The 14460-nt window shown below is 37.7% G+C and overlaps 1 protein-coding gene across 1 annotated transcript; it reads left to right on the top strand.

Annotated features, from left to right (window-relative positions):
* Window positions 1-10986: 10986 nt before the first annotated feature.
* LOC132613186 (uncharacterized) lies at window positions 10987-12030 on the top strand. The gene is made up of 2 exons (XM_060327233.1): window positions 10987-11671; window positions 11861-12030. Exons 1-2 carry the CDS (start codon window positions 10987-10989, stop codon window positions 12028-12030), a joined length of 855 nt encoding a protein of 284 aa, XP_060183216.1.
* The last annotated feature ends 2430 nt before the right edge of the window (window positions 12031-14460 follow it).

The following is a 14460-nucleotide window of genomic DNA, read 5'->3' as shown; positions in this document are numbered from 1 at the left end:
ATGAGTCTGAACATGAAAACATACTTGCTGGGATAAGGCCCCCAGTATGCCTTTAGATGCAAAATCAAATAAAGAAGGAAAACATCTAAACCCGGATGAGATGGGGCTCACCAATAAGTTGATAGTGTAGATCCTAATGAGCAGAGGCGTCGTCCTGTAAATCAGTACCTGCATCGTGAAATGCAAGCCCCCAATGCAATAAAAGGGGACATCAGTACTTTGAATGTACTGGTATGTAAACACATGAGAGAAATAACCAGGCACATAATATATAGACATGAAACAGAAACTGAACATGAATGCTGAAACTAAATACTGAAATTGAACATGAACATGAATATTGAAAACATGAAAAAAATCTGTAACTGAGATGAAAACATAATAATAACTGTAATACCGACATGAACTACCACGGGCAGAAACGTGGAGTTTGATCTCAGCCCGATCAGCTAAGACATCTTGTACCTTGCCAGGGTACAAGGCATGCACATGAAATAAATGGATCCAAAATCCCTCAATAGGGAAAACATGAAGGAATCGTCCTAACTGGGCGGAGCGATCCTTATCCTACGTTGGCATACGTAGTTTTGGGCTATCTGAGCCTTCTCGGTATTAATACAACTCCCGGGCATTAAAGGTAACTAAAGACATGATTTTTAATTCTTAACATGAACATGGATACATGAAGACATGACAACAATTACATATATACAAGCTTTACATGGAAATAAGCCTAATATCTCATAGCTTGTGTTATAGAACCCATGGGATGCAAATTATGGGTTTTTCATAGATTACGGACTGAGTCTCAATCAACCAAAACAGTATTTTAAGACAAATCAACGGAATTATAACTGTCAATATAATATATCATGGTTCAAGTGTCTAGGGTTTATCATGAATATACCTAGAATCCTAAACCTAGTGTGTGTAAACATGGAATACTGAAACATGGGGAAGAACAAGGATGTTCCCACACGTGCATAGCGTCTACATACCTGGTAATGTTCCAATTTGCAACAAAAATCTAATCTTGGAAGAAGAATCCTAACCCGTGGTCTTGAATTCCTATAATTGGGTTTTCTTAAAAACCCTATGTTAAGAGTATGAGATTCTACTTAGGATTCAAGGGAAATTAATGGAAATCACTTAGGATAGTGTTAAGAGGCTTACTTGATGCTTGGAGAAGTTGAAAGGAGAGGGATTTCGTGTTAGGGCTTGAGAGGAATGGAAGTAATGAAATAAAATTGAATTCCCGTTCTTTTAACGTTTCAGTCGCAGCACCGTTACGGTCCGTAACACTGGACCGTAACATAGGCAAAAATTCCAGTGAACAACTTAGTTTGGTGGTCAGGTTACGGTCACCTGTTACGGGCCGCAACGCGTGTTACAGTTCATAACACTGGACTGTCATATGAGTGAAAATTCCAGTGATGTCTGATTTTCTGAGGTTATGATACGCTACCGCGTTACAAGCCGTAACACGTGTTACGATCCGTAACGATGAACCGTCTTTTGGTTCAAAAGTTACGAGATGGTGATTTTTCAAGCGTACCTGTTACGATATGAGAGATGGGCTGTCCCTTGGAGCGTAGCACATGATTTTCTGAACTGAAATATATTTTCGATTCCAACACTCTCCTTCTTGGGTTTCTAATCTCCTGAGTCATGGATATGGTTTAGTACAGATTTTACGAGGTGTTACAGCCGTACGCGGCCATATAGACTCGGTATTATCCGTACCCGACCATAGTAAGGTTCGGTAATATCCATGCCCGGCCATATAGACTCGGTATTATCCTTACCCGACCATAGTAAGGTTCGGTAATATTCATACCCGGCCATAGTAAGGCTCGATAATATCCGTACCAGGCCATAGTAAGGCTCGATAATATCCGTGCCTAACTGCAGTGGTGCGCGCACAATATATCTCGTACTTCGCCATATAGGCTCGGTGTCACACATGACTATATATATACATATATAAGAGTACATAATTAAAAGCACATCATCATCATCATTATCATTATCACCATATGTTTCCTTAGAGGATCAACTATCGTAACATGAGATCAACAGTGTCATGAGAGTATCAAGAACGATGAACTTGGATAGTGTTAGAAATGGAATTATCACCATCACTATATCTCACCTCCAAGGAACAAGTATTATGAGGTGAGATCAACAACAATGGATAAAATCAAGGAAATCATGAAATAAGCTCAATAATCTCATAATAGCATCAAATACATAAGCTTTGGAATCTTTAGAATGGGACCATCTTCATCATCATTATCATCATAGGAAACATCTACCTTTAGCATCATAAGAATTTTTAGAATCATGAACTTCTAACTTTTTGGGAATGAGGATGTTATGGAAAACATGTATGGGTTCATAAGAAAAGAATCATGCCTTTAGAAAGAAAAGGTTTAGCCTTAACATACCTTTTTGGTCTCCTACTACTTAACGTTTATCCTTTGAAGCTCGTAAATCTACATTCAAGAGAATTCATACCACTATTAGGATTATTGTCATATGCTTATCTTAAGTCTTCAAATTAAACCCCTTTAGAATTTGCCAAAATTCGGGCAGCATCTCCTCTCTGTATATCCCTAGCCCGAAATAACAATACCAACAACCAACACAACAACAACAACACTAACATCAATAGCATCATCATCAATACCAAAATATTCCACAAAACATCCCACACGATATTTATCAACATACACTAACAATATATACTTCCTTTCTTCCCAATAAAAGAGAATAATCTCATCAACACACCAACAACATTAGATACCATCCATATACATGGAAATTATCCCAACAACACGGCTACAACATGCTCAAAATAGTCCATAAACTCAACAACTACAACACAACATTTTATGACCTTTCTTCCATAACTATCTTCACTTTTAAGATTTGCTAAACCTTCAAATCAACTCAACATAAAAGATAGGATGAAGAACATACCTTATACTTGAAGAAATTTAGCCACACCAACTTTCTTCAAGACCAAACTCACCATAACATCAAGTAGAAACAAGTAACATCAAGTAGAAACTAGAACATTCACTTTTCATAAACTAGTTTGGTGTAATCTTATTGAATTCTTGATTTGAGGGGTTATAAGTGTTTAAGAGGAGGGTAGGGATGTGTCCAGAATTCCCAAGAAGTGTAAACAATGAAAAAAGTGGAATAATAGGGTATTTATACCCCTTGAGAGTCGGTTCCAAAGACTTTCCAAGTGGGGCCCGCAGGGAGCCATTTGGCATCTTGGAGGCTTATCTTAAAATGCCCATAACTCCCTACTCCAATGTCGTTTTGATGAGCGGTTGTTGCGTTGGAAACTAGACTTCCTGAACTTCAATTTAGGCTTTTGTTTCACTTCAAAACTGCTAATATACTAGGAGATGTACCCCTCTAAAGTTGACCTAACATTTCTGTCCAAAATTCTGCTAACTTTTTCCAACTTGTTGACAAACTTATTTTCTTCGATTTTCTTGGTTCCGGAATCTTTCAAAACTCTCCATACATGATATTTATCATTAATTATCTTGATAATGGTCTTGTCCTTTGGTTCCAAGGTTGTCCTTCTTAATTACGACTTACGAGATCGTAATTCATCCTTTACTTCATTGTTACGTAATTCCCATAGCTTGTACCTTCCAAAACTTCATGGGACGTCTCCGATACTCCATTAATACGGTGAAGTATGTGGAATTCTCATGCTCTAAAAGTGTGAGGTGTAACAAATAGCAACATAATAAAGATATGAAAAGTAACATGAGATAAGAGAGATAACTTGTACATCTGGATGCCTTTCAAGGCAGATGTCATGCATGCTTAGCTCTCTTTAAAAATAAATCAGACATACATATATATACATTGTTGCGGAACATGCAGCTCGAGCCATATATCATATCATCCCGCATCAGGGGTAACATCATAATGTACCCACTGAATTGGTGTGCACATCTATGTGTTGTACCCGGCCGACTATAGCGCGGCTCGATGTGAGTAAATAGCTACGTATGTGTGTGATGTTATAACTCTATAGGAGTGATTTAAGGTCTGTAAACCTACGATTTCTATTATGGAATCATCATCATCATCACTATATCTCACCTTGAAAGAACAACTAACATAAGGTGACATCAATAACAATGAATAAAATCAATTATCATGGGAACATCAACAGCTATAAGCTTTGGTATATTTAGAAATGGAATCATTATCGTTATCATTATCATCATCATCATAATCATTGTCACCATAAGGAACATTTATCAACCACATCATGAGAACCTTAAGAATTATGAACTTCTAGCATTTCTAGGAATTGGGATATTATAGATATCATGTATAGGTTCACAACAAAGGAATCATACCTTTAAAAAGAAAGGGGTTAGCCTTAACATAAACTTACATCTCCTTAATTACTTAACGTTCTCCTCCCAAGCCTGCAAATCTATATTCAAGAGGATTCATACTAAGGTTAAGTCTTGAAAACACTCTTAAGTTCAAACTAGAGTAATTAGCGAGCTAGCGGAATTTGGGCAGCACTTCCCCTATTTTATCGATTTCCACCCAACTCCAAAACAACTCCCAAACAACAATAATAACATCAATAATACCATAATCAAGGAATTATATTCAATTTAATCTTAAATCCATCCAAAATCCCTTTTCAAACTCATCTCATAGTCATCAACTCAATTCAACACTTTATGACTTCTCTTCTATGATTCTTTCTTCTCCAAGACTTGCTAAACCTTTAAATCAACTTAATCATGTAATAATATGAATAAAATACCTTATAATAGAATAAATGAACCTCACTAAACTCCTTCCAAGATCAATTTCATCACAACATTGGAGAGAAGCAAGAACAATCATCTTCCATGGATTTATCTTGAGGTGTTGATGTTTGATCTCCTGTCTCTATGGTATGGAAGGTTTTGGAATATTGTGAGACCTTCAAGAACTCTCTAATAATGTGGTGGAATAAGTGTGGGAGGTGGATATGAAAATGGGATCTTTTGTTACTTAAAAAGGTCTTAAAATCGTCCCCCCGCTACAATTTGCGGTGGAGATGCGGCTAGCATAATGGATATGCGGCTTCATCTCCCCTCAACTCCTTGTGGAGGAGGTTGGCTAGTGAGGCCAGACATTTTTGTGAGTTTGCGGCCAGGTTTCAACAGCAAACTGGTCCACAAACTCCGATTTTGGTGAAAATACATTCCTTTCGACTCGTTTGACCTCCAATCCTTATGGAACCTTCTTGGCACTTGCATAAAACTTTATTAACAATATAAGGAGACATATGAATCCCCCTCAAGGTAATTCTAAGCAATTCATAACTCAAATAACACAAAATCCTCCCAAAAAATCACTTAAGTTTCCAATCCCTCAACAAGCTTACTTCCGCCGATTCATTTAACTCCGAAACCTTAAGGTACACACTTAAAATGATCAAATACCCTCCTTATCATTGTAAGGGATTCATGTCCACTTTAGGCTTGCATTAGTTTAATCATAATGCAAACGACACGAAACTTCCAAAGTGTAACATTCTTCCCCCCTTAAGAACATTCGTCCTCGAATGTTAGACTCTTAGGGATTCTACAAAAGAATTGCCAGAGTTTCCTCCGTAAATATGCCGCTACCATCCTATCACAACAATTCAAAATATAAAACACCTCATAGGGATACAACAACAACAATAATAATGGCCACACACGACCAAGAAATCATCAAAAGAAAGCATTACGCACCTGAAGGCAATGGTGTCTTTGTCTAAACCTTCTATAGGAGTGGAAACAAATGTGGATACCTGGAATTCATATCTTCCTCAGTTTCCTAAGTAATTTCTTCCCTATTGTTGTTTCTCCATAGAACTTTAATTGAAGGTACATCTTTAGTTCTTAATCTCCGAACTTGTCCATCTAGGATCGCAATTGGAATTTCGTCGTAGGATAATTGCTCGGTAACCTAGACATCATCCACCGGTACAATTCTGGAAGGGTCTCTAATGCACTTGCAAAGTATTGATACATGGAAAACCGGATGAACTAACTCTAAATCTGAAGGTAGGTCTAACTCATATGCCACCTGGCCCACTTTGCGTACAATCCTGTAAGCCTGATATACCGAGGACTAATCTTCCCTTTTTTTACCAAATCTCATGATGCCCTTCATTGGAAACACCTTCAAGAATACCCAGTCATTAACTTGGAATTCCAGGTCTCGTCGGCGATTATCTGTATAAGACTTCTGTTGGCTTTAGGCTGCCAATAATCGATCCTGAATAAGCTTGAACTTTTCTACTGCTTGATGGATCAAATCTGGCCCTATTAATTTAGACTCCCCTACTTCGAACCATCCAATTGGTGATCTACACTTTTGCCCATATAAAGCCTCATACGGGGCCATCTGAATACTGGAATGATAACTATTATTGTATGCGAATTCAATAACTGGAAAATGATCTTCCCAGCTGCATCCGAAGTCTAACACACATGCCCTTAACATATCTTCGAGAATCTTATTGGTACACTCAGCTTGCCCACAGTCTCGGGGTGAAATGTTGTGCTAAGATTCACTGAGTTCCCAAACCCTCTTGGAAAGACTCCAGAAATTAGCCATAAATTGTGCTCCCCATTCAGAGATAATGTATATTGGGACACCATGGAGTCTTACTATCTCTTTGATGTAAAGCTTCGTATAATATTCAGCTGAGTATGTAGTTCTGACAGGCAGGAAATGAGCTGACTTTGTGAGTCTATCCACAATTACCTATATGGAATCATACTTACACTGAGAATGAGGCAAGCCTGTAATGAAGTCTATATTAATTACTTCTTATTTCCAAGTCGGAATTTCCATAGCTTGCAACAGTCCCCCAGGCTTCTGATGCTCAATCTTCACCTAGTGATAATTTGGACATTGAGCTACGAACTCTGTTATGTCTTTCTTCATTCCATCCCACCAATAAATTGACTTGATATCATGATACATATTTGTTTCTCCCGGTTGAACTAAATAACAGGAACAATGGGTTTCCCCCAAAATCTGGCGACGTAACCCTGCAACATTAGGAACACATAATCTGCCTCAATATCTGAGAACTCCATCTGCAGAAATCTCAAATGGTGACTTTTTCTTCTGAGGAAGTATATCTCTATAATGAATTAATATGGGATCCTCATATTGTCGCTCTTTCACCTCCACTGTTAAAGACGAAACAACTGAATTCTGGATAGTAACTCCCATATTGCTCGAGTCCATTAATAGAACTCCCAATCTAGCTAACTGTTGAAACTCACGAGCTAACTCCCTCTTCTCCGGTTGGACATCATATAAGCTACCCATGGATCTACGGCTGAGAAGTTCGGCTATGATGTTCGCCTTCCCCGGATGATACAGGATGCTAACATCGTAATCTTTCAATAGTTCCAACCATCGCCTTTGCCGTAAGTTCAACTCCTTCTGTTTGAAAATGTACTGGAGGCTCTTATGGTCTGTATAAATATTAACATGAACGCCATACAAATAATGTCTCCATATCTTCAATGCATGAATTACCGCAGCTAACTCTAGATCATAGGTGGGATAGTTTTTCTAATGTTTCCGCAACTACCTTGAAGCATAAGTAACAACTTTACCGTGCTGCATCAATACACAACCTAGTCCAACACCCGAAGCATCACAATAAATAACATAGCCTTCTGATCCCTTTAGAAGTGTCAAAACTGGGGCTGAAGTCAATCTGTTCTTCGACTCATGGAAACTGCGCTCACAAGCATCCGTCCATTAAACTTTGGCTGATTTTTTAGTCAACTTCATCAGTGGTGCAGAAATAGAAGAAAATCCTTCTACGAATCTTCTGTAATAACCTGTTAGACCCAGAAAATTATAAACATCAGTAGGTGTTATAGGCCTTGGCCAAGTCTTCACAACTTACATCTTCTGGATATCCACCGGAATATCATTAGTTGAAATAATGTGCCCTAGAAATGTCACAGAATTCAACCAGAACTCACATTTAGAAAATTTTGCATATAGCTTCTAAGGCTGAATAATTCTAAGGACAGCATGTTAATAATCTGCATGCTCTGTCTCGGATTGAAATATACCAGGATGTCATCAATGAACACAATCACAGACGAATCTAGGAAAGGCCTGAATACACTATTCATCAAATCCATGAATACCGCCAGTGCATTAGTCCACCTGAACGACATTACTCAAAATTCGAAATGACTATATCTAGTTTGGAAAGCTTTTTCGAAATGTCCTTCTCTCTAACTCTCACTTGGTGGTACCCTGATCTCAGATCTATCTTTGAAAACCAATTAGCACCTTGCTGCTAATCAAATAAATAATCAATTCTTGGGAGCGGATATTTGTTCTTTATGTTCACCTTGTTTAGCTATCTGTAATCAATACACATTTACAAGGAGCTATCTTTCTTTCTTACAAACAACACAGGCGCTCCCCACGGTGACTAACTAGGCCTAATAAAGCCCTTTTCAAGAAAATCCTCCAATTGCTCCTTCAACTCCCTCAATTCTGCTGGATCTATTCTATAAGGAGGAATAGATATGGGCTAATATCTAGTAACACATCAACGGCAAAATCAATCTTCCGTTCTGGTGGAAGACCTAGAAGCTCGTCTAGAAACACATCTGGAAACTCATTCACCACTGGAACAAATTGAAGGGTTGGTGACTTTGCTTCTGTATCTTGAACCCGGACTAGATGACAAATGCAACCCTTAGCAATCATCTTCCTTGCCTTAAGATAGGAAATAAACCTACCTTTCAGAGACACCGTGTTAACATTCCACTCTAGAACTGGCTCTCCCAAAAACTGGAAACGAACTAATTTTGTCCTAAATCAACATTTGCATAACAAGAGGCCAACCAATCCATACCCATAATAACATCGAAATATACCATATTTAGCTCAATCAAATCAGCCATTTTATGACGGTCACAGACTACCACCACACCATTTCTATATACCCGTCTAGCTATCACTGGGTCATTAATAGATGTAGACACTTCAAAAGGCTTAATCGACTCAGGTTTCACCCCAAACCGACCAGCAATATAAGCAGTAACATATGACAATATAGAACCTGGATAAATCAATGCATACACGTCATGAGAAGATACTAATAATATACTTGTAACTATATCAGGTGAAGACTCAAGATCCTGCCGCCCGGCTATTGCATAGATGCGGTTCTGAGGACCGCTCGAACTGGATGCTCCTACTCTACCTCTACCACGGCCTACTGGTTTATGTGAACTCTACCCAAAAAGGTGTACCGATAATAAAGAACTAGTTGCAGACCCTATTAACTGAACCGTACCTCTACCATTTCTCGATGGACAGTCACGAAACATATGGCCTGGCTGACCACAGGCATAAACAGCATCCGATCATAAACGTCACTATCCAACATGCAACTTATCATATTAAGTGCATCTTGGTAAAGGCAGTCTTACCTTGCCGGAGTCACCCCTATACTGAGAACCCGAAGCTCAGGATTCTGACCTGGTCCGGAATAAATATGACTATCAAATCTCTTGCCTACAAATCGAGGAGGTACACTAGCTGCTGACTGGCCTGAGTGCCTAGAATACAGCTGCCTCTGACCCCGTCTGAACTCACTGATAGCACCTGAAGATCTGGCCCTCTTACTATAACCCCTATCATAATCACGCTCACTCCTCCGTTGTTGCTGTCACTCTTCCAGATTCTAGGCATGGGCCTGAATACGAGAAATATCCATACCCTCATGAAGTGAAGCCGTCAAGCAATCATCAACTAAATGGGGTCCCAATCCATTCACAAACCCGTGAACTCTATCTCACATATCAGCAACCATAGCTAGATCATGTCGAGCTAAGGAATTAAAATGAAGTCTATACTCCTGAGCACTCATGTTCCCCTATCTAAGGCTTAGGAACCTATCAGCTCTGGCCCGTCGAACCTTTGGCGATAAATAGTGTTGGAGAAAAGCATCTACAAACTCTTGTCGTACCGGTGGAGGTGCATTTACCCCACTAGGATACATCTAGGTACTATACAATGAACAGCCACATCTCGCAATCAATAAAAGGCCAACTCTACCGACTCAATATCTAAAGCATGTATTACCCGCAGATGAAGTTCTACGAGTCCTCGTCTGGCTTTGACCCAAAGAACTCCGAAGGGTCTAGGTTAATGAAATCACGAACTTTGGCGCTGACAGCTCTATCACCATGACGCATACCCTACTGTCGTGCTTGAGTGGCTACTAACTGGGTCAACAACTGAATAGCTTCCCTCATTTCTTGGCCTAAGGCATTTGGTGGAGGAACTGGGGGTGTTGGAGCTGGAACTGGAGCTGAGGCTCCTCTATGCTCCTCTGGAGAGGGCGGAGTGTGAGAGGACCTAGATGAAACCTCATTCTAAGACTTTCCCTTCTCTATATCTGTAGGCAGGGGTGGACCCACCCTATGCTATATATATATATGAAAAATCTGAAAAGCCAGAATATATACAAATTAAATAAATGACACTGCTTCAACAAACAAAAGTTATTGGTCCGCTAGTTTGGTGCCTTGGCAGTTCAGTAGTCTCCCCATGTTCGAGCCCCAGGAAATGCACTACGCCAGCTTTTTTTTCACGTTTTTAATATTGTACTTTAAAAAAATAAAAATTGTTGCTAGCAGGATTCTAACCTGCGATTCCTTGTCAAGTTAGGAGAAAATAAACCACTCCGACTGGAATTCAATTTAGGTAAAATAGTATACATTAAATACCTGTCCAATGAGGAACTGGACACAATAATAAACCTTTAAACTAAACCCTGACGTCAAAAAATAAGTGGTTCTAATCTTCAACGTGCTGGCTGCTGCGTTTTGCAATTTTTCTACTCTTAGTTTACTTTTTTCTTCCTCCCCTCTCAGATTAAATTCAATGAACAGATATTTTTCTAAAGTATCTTCCAATCTTCCAAAATCAAGCTCAACATCTCAAAATCCTTCTAACTTAAGAGAAGAAGGTGCCAATGATTTGCAACGAGGCCGACAAAGTGAAAAAGTTCATTTATATTCCTTAGAATTTGATCCAGGGGAAAGATTAGCAATTCAAAAATATCATCCAAATGATCGTGATGCAATAATAAGAGTGTATCTTCAAAACGGTCCTTTCCGACCTCAAAATCACATGTTTCCTCAAACAAAATTTTATGGTGATTTTCGTCATTTTAATTCTCAATGGTTTGATGAGTTTGACTGGCTGGAGTATAATGTAACAAAAGATGCAACATTCTGCTTCTATTATTATTTGTTTCAAGATGAATGCATTAATCAAAGGGGAGGAGATGTATTTTCAACTATAGGGTTTACAAGTTGGAATAAGAGGCGTAGTCTTAATGAGCATGTAGGTAAACCAAATAGTGTTCATAATCAATCAAGACAGAATTGTGAAGATTTGTTGAGACAAAAACAATCCATTCGAAGTGCATTTACTAAATCAACTGATCAACAACAGTTAGACTATCGTACTCCTTTGGAAGCTGCAATTAATGTGATAAGATATCTTTTGAAGCAAGGATTTTCATTCCGGGGCCATCGTGAAGATGTATCATCTTTTAATAAAGGTAATTATATTTAACTTCTTCCATGGTATGCAAAACTACGTGATAATATTGGTAGTGCATTTAAAAAAGCTCCAAAGAATAATCAATTGACTTCTCCACACATTCAGAAGGATATTATCAGTGCATGTAAGATTGAAATAATAAAGTGTATAATTGAGGATTCAAATGATTATCACTTTTCCATCTTAGTTGATAAATCTCGCGACGTGTCATGTAAGGAACAAATGGAAATTGTTTTGCGGTACGTTGATAGAAGGGGAAGTGTGACAGAGCGATTTATTGGTATTGTTCATGTTCGTGATACTACTGCTTTGTCTCTAAAGAAGGGAATTGTTGCTTTACTTTCTCAAAATTCTTAAGTTCATCTTATATACGTGGACAATGTTATAATGGAGCAAGCAATATGCAAGGTGATATAAATGGGTTGAAAATCTTGATGCAACAAGAACATAAAGGTGCTCATACTATTCATTGTTTTGCTCATCAACTTCAATTGACTCTTGTTGCGATTTCTAGAAAATGTGATGAAGTGCAAGAACTTTTATTGTTAGTTTCTGATATATTAAATATGGTGGGACCTTCTTTCAAGCATAGAGATGAACTTCGTGAAGCCCAAGCAGAAGAAATTAAAGAGGCATTAGGTAAAGGTGAGCTTGAAACTAGGGATCTCATTACAAATCCTTTAACAATTTTATTCTTATGTTTGGTCCTATAATTGATGTACTTGTTTCTATTGTTGTTAATGCTCGTTTTGAAGAAAAATGTAGGGAAAAAGGATATCTTAGAGCATGTTTAGCATTTGAGGTTGTCTTCATCTTGAATTTCATGAGCAACGTTTTAGCAATTACAAATGATCTAAATGCAGTTTTTCAAAAGAAAGAGCAAGACATTGCAAATGCCATGTTACTCGTTGGAGTGGCAAAGGATCGATTGCAGCGACTAAGAGAAGAAGGTTGGAATTCACTTATTGATAAGGTATCTGAATTTTGTATCAAATATGATATTTCGATATCCAATTTGATGAGCTTTATATTATCCTTGGAAGGTCACGTCGGAGAGTTTCTGATTATACTGTTTTACATCACTACCAAGTTTATGTATTTTATCATTATACTGTTTTACATCACTACCAAGTTTATGTATTTTATAAAATTATTGATTGGCAAAGACAAGAACTCAATAATCGCTTTGATGAGGTGACAACTGATTTGCTTCTTGGAGTTTCTTGCTTGAACCCAGTTGACTCTTTTTCTCATTTTGACATTGAAATGATATTGATATTGGATGAGTTATATCTTGATGATTTTGATAAATACTCTATGGTTGACCTTCATTTTCAGCTTGAGAATTATATTGCTGATGTTCGAGATCATGATAAAAGTTTTCCAATCTTAAGGACTTGGTAATCTTTCCAAAATACTCGTAGAGACGAAGAAGCATGGAACTTATCCTCTTGTGTTTTGACTTGTTAAATTTGCTTTACTTTTGTCGGGTTCGATCTCTTCGTTTGGAGTAGATTTCCAAGTTAGATCTCTTCGAGGTAGTGCCTTAGAAAGGTAATTTCCCTTCTTCTTTTTTTTTTGGTTCTCTTTATACATTGTGTGCTATGTTGTTCTTTGTTATAGCTTATTATTGTAACTGGTTGTAGGAATGATTAGGATGTTCTATCTTGTTTTATGTGGTTTTATTTTGGCCTGCTGGATGATGGTGTTTTAGTATATTGTTTATCAGTCCTGGTATGTTGTTGGTCTCATAAGCAATCTAAAAATGTGAATCATGCTAGTCTAGTCTTGTATTGGTCTGGTTGATCTATAATGGGCATATCATGTTGTTGTTGACTTAGTTTATGAGGCATGACATTAAAGAGGTTATCTATATCACTCTTGGTCTATTTAAATTCAATATTAACATGTTTGTTTTTCCTTTCTTTGCTCTTCTTGAATGAATATGCCTAGTATGTGTTTGACTAGAGAGGCTTAAACTTGCTTTCTTGTGGGATTCTTATCAAAGACAAGTCAGACATTTAACTTAAGTATAGAAAGAGTGTTTGATTATCTATTTTTTGTTTGGTTCCAGTAATTCTAAGTTCGGCTATAACCTGTCCTGTTATATGTTAACCTTGAACCATATTATGTCCTATTATATGTTAATCTTGAGTCATAACCTGTCCTGTTATGTGTTAATCTTGAACTGCAAATGACATAGGGGACTTAATGAGAACTTATCTCAGGTGGCAATACGAAAACTAACTCAAAACCAGTTTGTTATGTGTTGAATCTGCTACCTAGATGTCAGTTATTTTGAGTATGGTGAGCTGGTCATTGTGTGCTATTGTTTAAATTTTTTTAAAAATTGGAGTAACATAAAAATGGTACAGTTAGGTCCTATTTACAACTAAGCTTGATTAATACAGGGTTTGGCTCTAGTTAAATTCTGCAAATGGTGTTGATCTGTGTTAACTTGGAACTTGATGTAGTCTTTAAAAAAGTAGATTCTGGTATAAGGGATGTAGTTTCATCATTGTCTTAACCTCATGCTAGTTGTTTGAGTGTTGTTTTCCTATTTGATTAAGACCATGTCTAAATTTAGGCAACATAACTTGTATTCCCTTTCCTACACTGTTTTGTAGTAACTCATTAAGGGGTCATGTTTGTCCCCTGTTTAAGCTTTGTTGTGAAATAATGATACATCATGATGCTAAGATGTCTATGTGTTGATCCTATATACATTGTTTGACCTCTATGCACTGTTTGGCATTATCAGTCTAAGTTTCCCTTTCTTTTTCTGAA

Source organism: Lycium barbarum, chromosome 10, assembly GCF_019175385.1.
Source record: "Lycium barbarum isolate Lr01 chromosome 10, ASM1917538v2, whole genome shotgun sequence".
NCBI lineage: Eukaryota > Viridiplantae > Streptophyta > Magnoliopsida > Solanales > Solanaceae > Lycium > Lycium barbarum.
The sequence above is the reverse complement of the archived record's forward strand: the minus strand, read 5'-3'. Positions and strand labels throughout refer to the sequence as shown.

What these genes read in the sequence shown, in the direction of transcription:
- LOC132613186 (XM_060327233.1), top strand. Translation starts at nt 10,987, where the DNA reads ATGAACAGATATTTTTCTAAAGTATCTTCCAATCTTCCAAAATCAAGC. An exon ending in TGTATCATCTTTTAATAAAG is followed by an intron (nt 11,672 to 11,860) that starts GTAATTATATTT and finishes TTTCCATCTTAG; the next exon opens with TTGATAAATCTCGCGACGTG.